Below are 14,699 nucleotides of genomic sequence, written 5' to 3'. Positions count from 1 at the left end.
AATTTTGGGGTGCTGATTCCAAATCTGGCATCAGTTTTTGTCTATCACATCAGATTTTTGAGATATCAAATATTGCATTTTCAATAAAAACTGCAGAAGAAAAATATTAAATAAATGTGGATATCTACATAAAATGATATTATAAACACACTATCCTAAAAATTCAGCACCATATTTTAACACTAAAGCAGTCACTGACTCGCAACAACTTACAATCATAAGTGACAGAGTTAATTTCGGGTAAAATCAATGAAGATGGGGTTTGCCGATAGCATAAAATTAGATGTGATAGAGCAAATCTGAGATCAGATTTGGAATCAGCACCTTGAAATTAGTCGAAAACAGCTGCAAAAGTGCCGGCCAGAAAAAAATGCTTTTTTTTTTTGACCAGTGTTATTAAGGCCGGCACAGCACTCAAGAGGGTGTATTTGGCCATCACCCTACCCGGCTGCCTTTGTCTCCCCATTGCTTAAGTTTACACACTGTGCTCGGTACTCATTTTAAAGCTGAGTAAACTCAGGGGAAGCCCAGAAACGGTTGAGATTAGTTGCCACCTACCTTAACTGTGACCGGGAAATTAACTGAAGTCCTAACCACTCTGCCACTACTACTAATGCATATATGCACGCATATACATGTGTAGTGAGTTCAACTGAGTCGCAGACATACTCTTTGGAGGCAACACATTTATTAATACCAACACCAAGGGGTAACCTATGGTGGTGGCCCACCAGGCTAACTCTACTAATTACACAGTAACTAGCTACAACGGACCGGACCACAACTTGGGTCCCGGTCCACTTGTTGGTGACTCTGTAGGACGTAGAACGTAGATTCTTCGGAATGAACAACAGCAGCCGGTCTCTCTCAGGGACCCGGCTTATATCCTCTGTGGCGTGGCTGGCTCCGCCCTTAGTCATGACCACCTTCTAGAATCCTCGAGCAGGATCTCGACCCTGACACGTGACCACCCCTAGCCCCCACCTGGGGGCCCTGTGTAGACTTTACCGGTCACGTGTCCTTCGGGGTGAGCCAGAGTGCCATGGTGCTTAGTAAGCCCATTTCAATGGCTGGCACTCTCACACCCTATCCTGTAGGGGTCGGCACCGCACGCAGAGCGTGGTGCCACTCAGCACTATCAGTCAGCGCTCACCGAGCCCCTCTCGGGCCGGTACTGCACCAACATACGGTACACGTGGTGTACGCGATGTCAATACATCACACACCGTGCCTCTCTCGGGCCGGCATTACACAGTGACATCCGCAATGTCACTACACATGCATAGATACAATCATATCAGGCGGTTGTTGACCGCTTGTTTTGCGATCGAAATGTCATAGTTTTTAGTTATTGTTTGTTATTTTCTTTGAACATATCTCCATGACTTTACCGAAAGACCCACAGAATATGAATTCCTGCAGTCATGAAAGCTTTAAGTCAAGGTTTAGATACAATCACAAAAATACCAATGGGATTTACGTATAGGGTATGGTAGTTCATTTCCAAAAAAGACATTTAAAAAATTCTCTCCGGTGTAGATGTATAAAATGAGGAATTCTTGTAGCTTATCAAACACATTATTAAGTGCAAGACTTTGGTTTAAAGTACGTTATAACTTAAAGAACACAGGACTCTATATGCATGCAGAAATATTTTTTACCATACCTCATGTCGCAACACTAATCAATTTACATGCTTAGTGTCAACAAAACAATATCCCAGTCGTTAATCCATTTACTTGGTCTAACAGTCAAAAATAGTTCTCGGCAAAGAGTCACTCGAGATATTTTGCTACAAAGCACAAACAATAACAATATATTTTTTTATACAAAAATGCATGTGAAACCCACTCAGCAATCGTACGTGTCATACGAAAGTACAAATATTCACCTAGGCACACGCATATCGACCAGCCCCAAAACAAGCCATTCCCGACGAGCCTCAAACATATACAAGCGGAGTCAGTGTGTAATGGAATGGGCCACTGCTTGCGTGGGAAGGGCTGGGTATGCTGTTGCCTGTAACTGGTATGTGGTTCAGTTGACCGCGGGTTAGACCTGGGGGCATGTAGGCAGGAGGTGCGTGGGATGGCAGGGAGGGAGGGAATTCCTGAGAAGAACTCGGGGTGTGGTTTTAGCAGCCACTTCCGTACATCTTCACCGAACCATTCCACCATTCTGCTGCCGACCATGCCCTGAACCCAACTTGCAAGCAGAACAAATACGGCATGGAAAAGGGTGTTTAAGGAAGCCGCTTTCGTGGAGCCAAAGGAGAAATGGAGAATCACGCAGAATCGATCCCCACACGGTGGCCAGTGCTATACGAGCACCGTCAGAAATGTGTACGATGTATTTTGCCACGTCCAAATAAGCGTGCATTTGGAAAGAAACTGAATCTCTAATTTGTAAAATAGTGCTGTATGCGTATGGCATGTTTGTGTGCGTGGGAGGGGTGGTGGGGGACGATGGTTGGCGCCTTGTGTCAACACATTTTTTATGTCGGTGGTGGTCACATGTCGTGCATGTGATCCGTGATCGCAACACTGTGAGGCCACGCTTATTGTGCGTGGGGCTCAGTGCAGAAACGGTCTTCAGGGTATGGTTCTGCAGTTCCCATTTAAATGTTTAAAGGACCCTGAGTGCTCACAAGGAATGGTTTTCCAAAATGTTGCTTTATTTAAACCCACTTTTGTGCTAACGCGGCCTCGGTCTATTTTCGTTGAACATTTTGGTGAACAGTTATTCTGACATCTTGCAGCAATCCCTTTCCTCTGGCATTTTCAAATTGTTTGAAATCATTGCATAATACATTAATAGTAATACAATTTTACAGCCATATGTCAATCTACTGGTATATGCAGGGTACTTCTACGTTATGTCAGTCATGATGGGGTGCATGACCATACTTCCCCACGCTGATCATTGCAGTTTCATGAAGAGGAAGCCCAGAACTGATTCAGATAATCGCTCGCCACTGACGTTAGGAATCGAATTCAGGTTGCCAGTGCAAATATCACGGTGCCACCACTCTACCAATTTAATCCATAATCACCCCTTAAATATTGCATAACCAATTTTGCGATGACATGCACATGCACTATCTGTTCCTTTTGGCACTTGCCACTTAAGAGAGACTGCATTTAAATTTCGACTGTGGTTATTTCATTTTTCGAGTTCAAGAATAAGGGGTAGAGACTAATATATAAAACGGAGCCATAATTAAAATAGATGTTTGTTTACATTAGAAATGCGGTAACGCCTCCCAAGTGCAGCTGTGCATTTGCAAAAGAACGAACAGGAGCGTAGGTCTGACCTAACAAGCCTGGAAAAGCGGATCAGAGAATACCACGTGAAAAAGTACATAAAGTAAATTGCCCACAGGTCTGGATATGTAACCCAAACGTGTAAGAATCTCACAATCCACACATTGGATTGTGACAATGAAAATGAAAGTTTGCATATTTTTTTGGAAATCATATGCATTGTACAAATGATGGTCTGATTTTACCTGCATGAAACTAGAGCAAATGAGACAGAATAAAAGTATAAGCAACACAAAGGAGATGGCCGAATCAACCAAAAAGGATTGATTATGGAGTCAATGAATGTTGGTTGGTCTCTAAATTGTCTATTATTCTGGTCTCAATGATCTTCGGAAACCATTGCATCATAGTTACCCATCATGTAATCTGCAAACAACATTTCAAAATAATACTTCTAATACAAACGAGTTTACAAAATAAAATTTGTATTGCTGAAGGATATGTCTGTTACTCAATATCTACTCATAGGTAACTATACATGTTCCAATGTAAAAGTGTTCATCAGGAAAAAAAATATTCCCATTAACGTGTCCGAATCTTTGCACCCAAGAGGCCAGCCTTACGCAAGCCCCAATGCCACTCGCCCTGTCCACAACAGAGAAACCACGTGACACGAATACCACGAGTGTGCAGTCACACTGGAGCCCCGCTTTTATAGATTTAATGAAACCCCAAAACTCTGCGGCTTTTGTAAACAAACAACACACACCGACGAGCCCCTTCAACCCGCTTACATAACTTTCGTGTGTGCACATGGATACACGGAAAGGGTGTACACACACGTACGCTCGCATGCGTTTGCGCCATCCTGGCGCCTTCGTACGTGATCTCCGCGCGTGAGCACGAGGAAGGGCTGTCTGCACCGCGTGTATTTAAAGGGCGTTTCTGGCTCGTGAAAAGCCATCTTTGATGATCAAGAGGTCGACTGTGCAGTTCTGGTTACGACTGGAAATGTTGCTATCCGCCCCCCCCCAACACCATTGCTGAACCAACGGGACAGTTCGTGTGAGTACGTCAATAAGCAATTCAAATCAGTGGGTGGGAGATATAAAAGAAACTTTTGGCATAAAAAAACATCGGCCAGTTAAATATTTGGGAGTGCAAAACAGAGGTATGCCACAGGATTTGTATTTAAATTGCAAATGTCTTACGGCAGGACCACACTTGCCAAACATAACAATCACTTTGTTCATGCTATGCTGGTTTGCAAAACTTGCAAAAGATAGATTGATAGATAAGTACCCGCAGAGTTCTGTGTCCCTTTTTGCACGTGAATGCAGGAGTCTAAATAACATTCTGAAAGCTATTAATATTTAATAACAGTGCTGACAAAAATAACTTGGGCAACACTGCAGAGCACACAACATTTGAGACGCCCTTTGGATATCGTGAACTCCATGCCCAGCAGCTCCAAGGGCCGTCTCGTTGCTGTGATCAGCACTGATCAGTATCGAGGCCTCTAGTGGGCCCCTGGTCTCACACGACCGCATAAGGTTTTTCGTGGTTGCGCTGCATAGCTCCCCAATGCGTTTTCGTGTTGTGCCGCGTGTTATTCACCATGTCGTCCAATATTTCGCTCCAGCACATGGAGTACAATGTCAGACACCATGCCGAACAACACGCGGTACCAAACCGAAAACATCGGACAGTTAACCTGTTTTCATACCGTCGCCAAACGTGATGTCTTGTCTTGCACAACCTATACGGGCAGTCACCGCTGCTGAAGCAAACCCATGGGACCACGTTCACAAGCAAAGACCCACTCGCTGCCCATGCGGAATAATTCAGACAAGATCCCATCGTCGCTTTTCGTTAAAGCCGTTCGAACGAATTAAGTACATTGGGGAGAACCCCCCCTCCCCCCACCATTACATAAAATCGAGTTTGACAGTGGCTGTCTCTTTACAGATGTTCCACACAATACTGGAGCCACCGAATTGGCTGGGAAGTGGTGCTGCTTTGTGGAAATCCGCTGCTGGCACAAAGGGCCACCAGGTAAAGCGAGCTCGGTGACTTCTGCCGGCGCAAATTGCCTTTGATAACAGCCAGTGAAGTGGAAATTTCAGAAATGTAAAGAAAAAATATCCCTCCGTGAATGACTAAGATCCCATTTCATCTCCGAATCTCAAAGCAAAGTAGTATGCATGTTTTTTTCGCTTTGTTCCTGTTATTTGTTATATTTTTCTTAACAGCTCAAAGCAAAACGGCGTGCAGGTGCAGAGCGAGTTGGCACTAGCACCTGTTGGGAATTAGAGCTAGGTAGGCATGGGCAGACTGACAAGGGAACGCCTAAAATAGTAAAAGCAGTTACGAGATAAAAACAACGCCACAGTTCTGCGAGGCCGAGTCACTTGCACGCGCAGGAAATCTTTCCAAAGCAAACGCAACCTGAAGTTTCTATGCCAGGTGTTCGTGGAAATCATGTTAGCTACTGCAGACTTTGAGGCTAATAACCGAGCATGACATCTACCGAGAAGATTGGGCTCTGGGATCAGCTCTTGCGCAGCAGCGAGATGGATTGCCACAACGCAGACTCGTGAGATATGGAAATGGCTCGAGGAGGAATTCATTCAGCAAGACAGCTCATGGCCGTTTATGATGAGCATAGAAATGCATTTAAACATATTCTGCTCTGATGTTTACTTTTGGAAAAATCTAAATTTTCAGCGATTCTCAAAATACTAAAAACTCAGAAAGTAGGCTGTACTGTAGTTGGAATTGCTCTCAACAGCTACTTGTGGGGCTTGTTCACGTACTTCTCTCTCACTGTACTGAGCAGATAAAAAGCCTAACTTCGCCAACCACTCCTCCGCACACCTCTCCCAACCTCGTGTTTTTTCCCCTTTTTTCCATTGCATACCATCCGCTTCCAAGGCATCTGGCCCAACGTGGAAGTGTCGGCCAACTATCCTCTGGCAGCTTCGTCTAGTAGAGGCGTGAGCGAGCATTTGCAGGGCTGCACCACCACCACTACCCAAACTTACAAATTTAACGAGCTTGTCTCAACTCACGAGAGAGCTCCTCATATTTACAAACAGCCACGTGAACACTCGAGCTTCACATTTGCGAGTGTGAGTGGAGCACCTCCACACCGAACCCTCCACACTCACTGACCGCTCTGCCAAGAAAAAGCCACCCACCCCTAGGATTACACGAAGTGGTGAGCGATGGCCGGGGACGAAGCACTTACGAAGCGGGTAAAAAGGCCTTTGCCGAGGCCCTGTGGTGTGTGCTTTACTGGTCGCTCATAATTATAATCCCGAGAAACGCGCACACCGTTCGGCCGCCCCTCCGTGGCCAAGTCCGCGGCCTCAGCAGGTGGGCTCAAGTAATTAAATGCCCGGTTTAAATGAGCTCACTCGGGCAGCTATTAGTCCTCTAATGAAGATAGCGTTAAACACAGAGATGTGACACCCAGCCGCTAAGCACTGCACTAATGACCACTCGTGACACCACGTGCGCGCCTTGCCGGCACGCTCGCTCGCTCGCTCACTCGCAGTCGCACCAAGTTTGGTGCCTTCGTACGCCGAGGGGTGCGAAGGGTTTTGCCGAAAACAACGTCAGTGGCGGCGTGAATGGGCGTTGACATTAAAGAAACAAAATGTAATTTTCCCCAAATTTATTCCAGTTGTAAGACAGTGCACAGTCAGATAGTAAGCAGTGCATCCCCATCTCATAGCTGCTTCTGAAATATAATATCTTCAAGTTACCTTTAAACCACATTAGGAGGCTTCACTTTTCCAGACATCCTGCTACGGAGATAAATGTTTGTCGCAGTACAGTAAAACTATTTTTCTTTTCATTCTCAGAACTAGAAATGTAATTTAATTGTGTCCTTTTTCCCTGTCACATTATATCCAAACTTCCAAGTTGCTTACCCTAGCCTTCTATTAAATTCCTGGTATCCTGTGCAAGCACCTATATTCAAGTGCCATAAGATATGTTTCTGGATGCCAAACTACACGTGATTCATCATACATTTCTTGAGTAGTTTTCTACCCAAAAACATCATTAACAAAAAATAATTACGGTGCAATATATTACATGTCATCTGAAAGCTTTCTATCACTTTAGTACCTGAACCACTCTATTGTGATGTTTTATAATATTCGCCCGTGTAGGTACCGCACAACAAAGGTTTGTGACTGCGAATCTATGAAGTACTTTGACTAAAAATACTTTTTTGACCACGTGTAAATGCATTGTCTAATATAAAACAGCAGGTTTACACCCAACAAACACATGTTACCGCATGTTCTGCTATTAAATAAAGTAGAAGATATTGAACAGAAACTGTCTGAGAAGAACGACGGGATTATAATAAAAAAAAAGATGCATACATAATTGGTTACATTCTGATGTGATCTAATGAATATAGATTGAGCAAATTATGTACATTAAAATAATGTTCTAGATTAACGAAAAAGTCTACATTTATCACAAATACAGTCAAGTATATTCTTGTTAGGGGAGTCCAAACCCCCCTAAAATTACAGCCCAGAGTCGTATTAGTTTCACCAATTGGGCAGGGTGAGCATTGTTATTACGCTTGATTACCAAGGGTTGCCTCACTGAGTCTCAAGACTCTTCTTTCAAGAGGGTTCTGCCAAGTATTTGCAGTATATGGGGCAAAGCCCAATTGAGTAATATGCAGAGGATTTTCAGCATCACGATGTATGGCCATCACCAGTGACATTGCACGTTGTTTAGATAAGGGAAGAATACTGGAGAAGCCGGAGGAAACCCATGCAGAACAGGGGGAGAACATACACACTCTGCACAGAAAGGTGCCCGAGTGATGAATCAATCCCAGGGCCTTGTTGCTGTGAGGCACACGTGTACCAGATGTACTCAATGCACCAGCACTAAAAACAAATCGAAACTGTTTTCAGGCTCCTACTAAACACTTAAATATATACGCTGTCGATCATCAGTGAACAAAGTAATTTGTCTCACTAAAGTGTAATGCCAACGCCGATGGAAAGCAAAGCCTTCTACCGGTTACAAGAGGAGATTACACAGCAAGTTTGAGTGTCCCACCCAAGCAATAACATTTTAGAGGTCATGCTCATAAACAACATGCCTGGACTTAACGAATTAAGTTATCAGCAAAGGAATGTGTCTATACAAGCGCGTAATCTGTACACATGTTCAGAGAACTCTTCCGAGGCCGATCCACCAATTCTACTAAATGAGATGTTATTGCAAAAGCATGTAATACATGTATGTAGTTAATGAGAGCAAAGTCAAAACGACAGAAAAATGACATTTGACCCAATCATTTGGCGAATGACCTGTTGTTGTTGGCCCTGGTGCTCTTTATCCACTCCACCATTTACAATATCCTTGTACGTGACACAAGCGCCATTTCAAAATGCTACCAAGGATCGGCGTCTTCAACAATCGTCTCCGGATGATAGAAGACTATCGGGAAAGTAAGACGCATCTCAAAGCTGTGCTTGGGTGTCAATGAAGTTACACGAATCTGGTCACGGACACGCCGGAGAGGAAAACTGTTGTCTCCGAATCCGGAGAACACGACGAACCATCACTACCCTCACAAAAACAGGCGCTTAATTAGAAGAAAAACATTAAAAAGCCACCAAAATGTTCGACCAAGCGCGTGGGTTATAGCGCCAGGCCGTGACCAAAATAAGCGGACGACTCGTGTCACTGACCAGAACACAAGCAGATACCAGACAACAATTAGATTTGGTTTCTCGCTCTCGTTCTATGCGGTGGGGACGACGACGACGACACCCGAACGGCCTAGCCCTTTCCGAGCACGTGGCTAATTTTAACCGGGGCGAGCTCGAGAATGTGCACGTGGTTGTACGCAATTACACAGTGGACGGACACGCGTGACGGTGATCTCGATGATGCCGACATATTATTTACGAGCTGCTTGACAGCCTCATAAATCTGAGACTCGGCGCCCAAGATTAGCTGTGCATTGGCAGCACAAGCGGTGACGAGGGGTCAGCGGGTCACCGCCGGCAAACGCGTGACAAAAATACCCGTGTTGGTTGTTTGTATCATTTTATCAAAGCGATGGGTTGTTTTTCACTATACGCGTTATGTTATGGCTTAAAGAACCCCCCACCCCCACCACGACCGACCTAACCATCCCACCCCCGTATGAACACACAGGGCTGTTGGGGCAAGTGCTGTTAGCGAGCACCTATGCACGTCGGCACGGGCACACGAGGCCCCGCTGGTATGGCTTAAACAACCATGCCTGGAGCCGTCTTTGTTTCCCCAGTGCTGATGTTGACACGACCACCCCCACCGGGTACTCCATCGAGGCCGAGTGGACCAATATTAAATGATGCCCGGGACACAATCGCTGCTAATGTTGGCCGGTGAAATCCGGAATCGAAGGCAGGCCAGTTTGCACTATCAGCCACCAACACCATTGTGACCCCCCCCCCCCCATCTCCATCTTCTTGGCACCATGGCGCACACAGCGCAGTGGGGGCTGCTTCAGCAGCGCTGTTTGTGCGAGTGCTGTGGGGTGCGTAGAAAAGTGCTGAATTGGCTGAAACGTTATGAGATGATGTCACCGTCGAGGACAAAGCCCGTAGTAGTAGTCGTATGCATGCGATGCTAGGGATTCCTCCCCGGACGGTAGCGAAACTCGTTGCCGTTTGTGATGTGTGTGCGCAACAGAAGTTGTGCGTCGCAACAGAAGTTGTGCGTCGCGACGTAAGCTAAAGCTGCCGACCTCCCCCACCTCCCCCAAAAGCCGCGGCTCTTAAGCGCTCAATAATTTACAACGTGAATAGATTGCAGTATCGGTGAGCGCACCAGCACAGCATCGTCAAGCCACTGTTGCATTGTATCGATGCGTCCCCACAGAGTCACCTTAACATGCAATGCAGCACACGCTGTGCGCGTATGCGGCGCCATACACGCAACGTGGAGTAGCGCCGACGTGTACGCACATTTCACGAGGGTGAATTTCCGTTTCATATAAACAAAGAAAAACAGATCATGGTTGCTCATTATGATGAAGGTGACGATGATGACGTCGGCGGCACCGATGTCTGTAAACATGTTAGCACGTGCTATTACAGGATGCAAACATCACATCACTTAGCATACATTTCATCATCGTCATCATCATCATCGCTGGAAGGGATGTAAAGGCCGATATAGACAGACGACGGCATGGCAGCTACATGGAAAGTGGAACGCGAGGTGTAGCGACGGCATGCCGAAAGCACTTCATCCAGCAGTGGATAAACAATTGATGACGACAGAGTATACAAAAACACGAGCAATGCTCCTCTTAACTGATAGTGCCGGTTTAATAAAATGCATTAGTGGCATCTGGATACACCATTTAGGATGGTTACGATAAACACTGTCCATGTAGTTTCTAGCCTCTACGTTTGGCCGTTCTTTTATTATGGAGATTTGCCATTTCAAGTGAAGACACTCGACTCATATTTGAACTTGAGATTAAGAAGCAGCCCAAGCTACTACAAAAGTACAAAGGCTCATTTACATAGAACCGCAAGCAAGCCTCCAACATCCACCCTACACCCTACCTCCTCACACTTACCTCCTTGAGCAAGTCGGCTTCACTGTGTGTGTGTGTTAGCAGTCATTGTTCAGAACTTCCATCAAATAAACCACGTGCAGACGAGGAGGGAGCCAAGAGAGGGAGTAAGACGTCGCTCGCGCGCGGGATGATTTCCGATGGCCAAGAAAATAAAAGAACGAGGATGGAGCCAATTATCAAGGAGGATGGAGCCAAGAGAAATCGTCTCGTGTGCAGGTGCGAGATGGATTGATGGTTGCATGGCAGGAGCGTGAGAGATGGCGACAGCTTGGAGAGGGCCTTACATCCAGCAGTGGGTTGGATCATGGAGTGCCTCTGGATGATGATGATGATGATTATATAATCATGAGACATGTTGGCAACGTTTAGGGACTAAAATCAGAACAACGTTGGATGCTCGTGCAAGACTCCCGACGGCCTCATTATTCCGGTATAATGATTATCAAAACAACCCGGCGGTGGCTATTACCGTGGTGCAGCAGCAATCACGAGCGAGGAAGATTTAACACAATCACACCACCAGACAAAGTCCGTGGCTCTCCACAATCATTGCAAGGAGGCTAGGGGTGGGGGGGTTACACGCGGGTGATGCACGGGGGTCAAACAGGGTGGCGAATCATCACGGACCCGACCGTCGCGGGAGGCTTCGTGTCGCCGAGCCGCACGACACACACACAGGGACAACGATGTACACGGGTGGGGGAACTCCACTCGGATTGAACAACAACAACAACATCAACAACAACAGCAGTGCGGTACAATCACCGCTGGATTATGGCACGGGGCTTTAGGCGGCTGCAGCTCCGCCAGCTGGAGGGCCTCCAGAGGTTAAGTGAAAAGTTGTTTTCCATTTGTGAACGCTGCATTTTTATTTGTTGTTAGCCTTGTAAAAAAGACATTTCATTTAACTTTTTTATTTTTTTAAATATTACTGGAGGGGGGGGGGGGGGGGCTCAGTACCTGTAGCCCAGGGTCCTACACAATCTTACTCGGTCCCTGGCGTACAATAATGAGAGCCACGAGGGGACCGCGTCGGCAAGGTGAACGATCGCTGCGTCGCAACATTGACGAATTGTGGCTGATGTGTTGTTGTTGTTTGTTTGTTCAGCGCCTTTGTAATGGATTGCCACGTTACGGGCGCGATGGAAGTTGTCGTTATTAATTGTCGCAAGATTGTGATGGATGGACGGGGGTGGCTTCATCCAGCAGTGGATTGGCCATGGCTGATGATGAAACTGACATTTTTAAAATAAATCGTTAAGATTAGGAAACTCCATTGGCGCAACTTAAAAAAAATACTCGCCACACGTATCCCCAACACCGCCATTTACAGTGCGAACAACAATAAATATTAAGTAGCGTGCTGACGTTTCGCGAAATGGCCCTACTTTGGAGCTCACAGCATCAGCGCCGTGGCCGAGATGATGCCAGAGCGCGAAGCTGAGCCGCGTTGTGTGGAGCGGCTGCGGGGTCGATGTAAGCCGGGGAGAAGGTGGAGGGTTGTTGGTGGTGGTGGTGTGAGTTGGGGTGAGGTGGTTGTGGCTTCGTCTTGGTGGGGTAAGTTGGGGTGGTGGTGGTGGGTTCGTCTTGGTGGGGTGAGTTGTGGTGGTGGTGGTGGGGTGAGTTGGGGTGGTGGTGGTGGGTTCGTCTTGGTGGGGTGAGTTGTGGTGGTGGTGGTGGGGTGAGTTGGGGTGGTGGTGGTGGGTTCGTCTTGGTGGGGTGAGTTGTGGTGGTGGTGGTCGTGGGTTCGTCGTGGTGGGGTGAGTTGGGGTGGTGGTCGTGGTGGGGTGAGTTGTGGTGTTGGGGTGAGTTGGGGTGGTGGGTTCGTCTTGATGGGGTGAGGAGGGGTGAGTTGGGGTGGTGGCTTCGTCGTGGTGGGGTGAGTTGGGGTGAGTGGTGGTGGGTTGGGGTGAGTGGTGGTGGGGTGAGTTGGGGTGAGAGGGGGTTACCTTTGTCGTGCAGCGGAGTTCCGTGCGGCTCCTCGTCCTTGCTCACTTGCGTGATGATGGACGCGCTGTCCATGGGACGGCGAGACGGGACCAGGCGGGATTGACAGGCGGTTTGGGGGTCCGGGCGAATTGGCGAAGGGGACCGAAGGGGTGGACACGAAGACGAGACGGGGAAGAGACGGGAGACGCGGGGCAGGCTAGGGAAGACACGAGGAAGGATGCACAGAAGCAGGGTCGCTCCTGCCCCCCCCCCTCCGGGGGAGGCGATGGGAGGGGAGGCTTCCCTCCCCCCAGTCCTCGCAACTTTTCGTTATTCTTGCTGCAGCTAGCTATTGTTTTTTCACTGTTATCTTCCCGTTTGCGTTGCCGTTGTTATCGCCGCGCCTACAAATGCATTGCCTTCATTGATATCCTTAAAAAAAACAAAAGGTTGAGAATTGTAACAAGTATTACAACTGATGATTGTTGTGTTAATAAAGCCAACGATTGCAGTGCAGTGCTGTATACAGTAGTGATAAACAAGCCAGCTGCCACGGCGTGTTGCCCCCCAGAAGCTTCGCTAAAATCCCCGCTGATCCGAGACCACCGCGGGCACCCCTTGATTAAATACGCGGCGCTCGGATGTGGATCACGATGGGGGGGGAGAGCGCGGGGAAGCCTCGCCACCTCGATCACTCACTCACCCACCCTTGTCACGCACTCACACACTCACTCACTCGGCCAGGCGAGCACAGCCGAGCCAGGCGGAGAGTGAGGCTCGCACGGGTGGAGCGGCAATGCTGTTTGCTGCTGCTGGCGAGGATGGGTTGGGGAGGGGGGATTAGAGGTGGTGGGGAGGAGGGAAGAGGACACGCGCGCGCGTGTGTGTGTGTGCAGGTCCGCCCCCTTTCCTCTCTCTGCAGCCATCGCATGCACCTCCCCTCCGCGTCTCCTCCCCTCCCAGCCCTCTCCATCCTCGCCCCCCTCCATCCCATCCCCCTCCATCCCAGCCCCCTCTCTCCCGGCCCCCACCCTTTCAGCCCACTCAATCCCAGCCCCCTCTCTCCCGGCCCCCACCCTTTCAGCGCACTCCATCCCACACCCACTCCATCCCAGCCCCTTCTCTCCCGGCCCCCACCCTTTCAGCGCACTCCATCCCACCCCCACTCATTCTCAGCTCCCTCTCTCCCGGCCCCCACCCTTTCAGCCCACTCCATCCCACTCCCCCTCCATGCGCCCTCCTCTTCCTCCAACGCACCCATCCAGACCACGTGGCCGAGGGGTGGCGCTGTAACCAGCGAAGCTGTAGAGCGAATGCGCCACTTGAAACGGGGTCGAAGTGTCGGAAGTGGGGAGAGCGTTTACAGGGTTAAGGAGGGCTCGCACTGGTGCGTCTGGTCAGCTAGTTGGGTCAGGTCAGAGATTGTGTTGTTGACTGGGGTTTCTAGGGTTAGGAAAAGTGGCTGGCTGGGAATGGTTCAAACTAGTAGCTGTGTGGTTATTAGGGTTAAGGATAAAATCACTAGGAAAAGTACAACCCAACCGCTGCCAACTATGCCTACCTCTAAGCTCATCTTAGTGTTTTACCACGGCCTATTTCGCGTCTGCTCGCTGTTCAGTGTCGATGTCTACATACAAATACACAGTACTAGGAGCCTTGCAACCGGCGTGTTTAGCATATTAGCACGGCTGGCTATGATTAGCCAACCGTGCTATCGCCTCCGATTAGCACGGTTGGCTACGTTCGATGCGAAAGAAGTTTAACATACATACGTATTCCTGTACTTCCCTTGCGCTACTTTATAAATGTTACCTAATCATATCTGCACATATCCGTGGTGGTGTTCGTGTAGTTAATTAGGCAACAAAAAACAACCGTGT

At 48.0% G+C, this 14,699-nt stretch overlaps 1 protein-coding gene across 3 annotated transcripts in view; it reads right to left on the bottom strand.

Annotated features, from left to right (window-relative positions):
• CTDSP1 (CTD small phosphatase 1) overlaps nucleotides 1-13,673 on the bottom strand; it is a 53,951-nt gene extending 40,278 nt beyond the window's left edge. For 2 of the 3 annotated variants that reach the window (XM_061557283.1, XM_061557285.1), the window contains exon 1: nucleotides 12,840-13,634. In XM_061557283.1, the coding sequence (XP_061413267.1) occupies nucleotides 12,840-12,912 (73 nt within the window). In that variant the 5' untranslated portion in view covers nucleotides 12,913-13,634. Of the gene's footprint in view, nucleotides 1-12,839 lie in introns of all 3 variants that reach the window. The other variant, XM_061557284.1, reaches the window with a different exon arrangement.
• Nucleotides 13,674-14,699: the final 1,026 nt, after the last annotated feature.

The sequence above is a fragment of the Lethenteron reissneri genome, chromosome 23, assembly GCF_015708825.2.
Source record: "Lethenteron reissneri isolate LAM-NWPU_2019-01 chromosome 23, ASM1570882v1, whole genome shotgun sequence".
Lineage (NCBI taxonomy): Eukaryota > Metazoa > Chordata > Hyperoartia > Petromyzontiformes > Petromyzontidae > Lethenteron > Lethenteron reissneri.
This window is presented reverse-complemented; position numbering and strand designations above follow the sequence as displayed.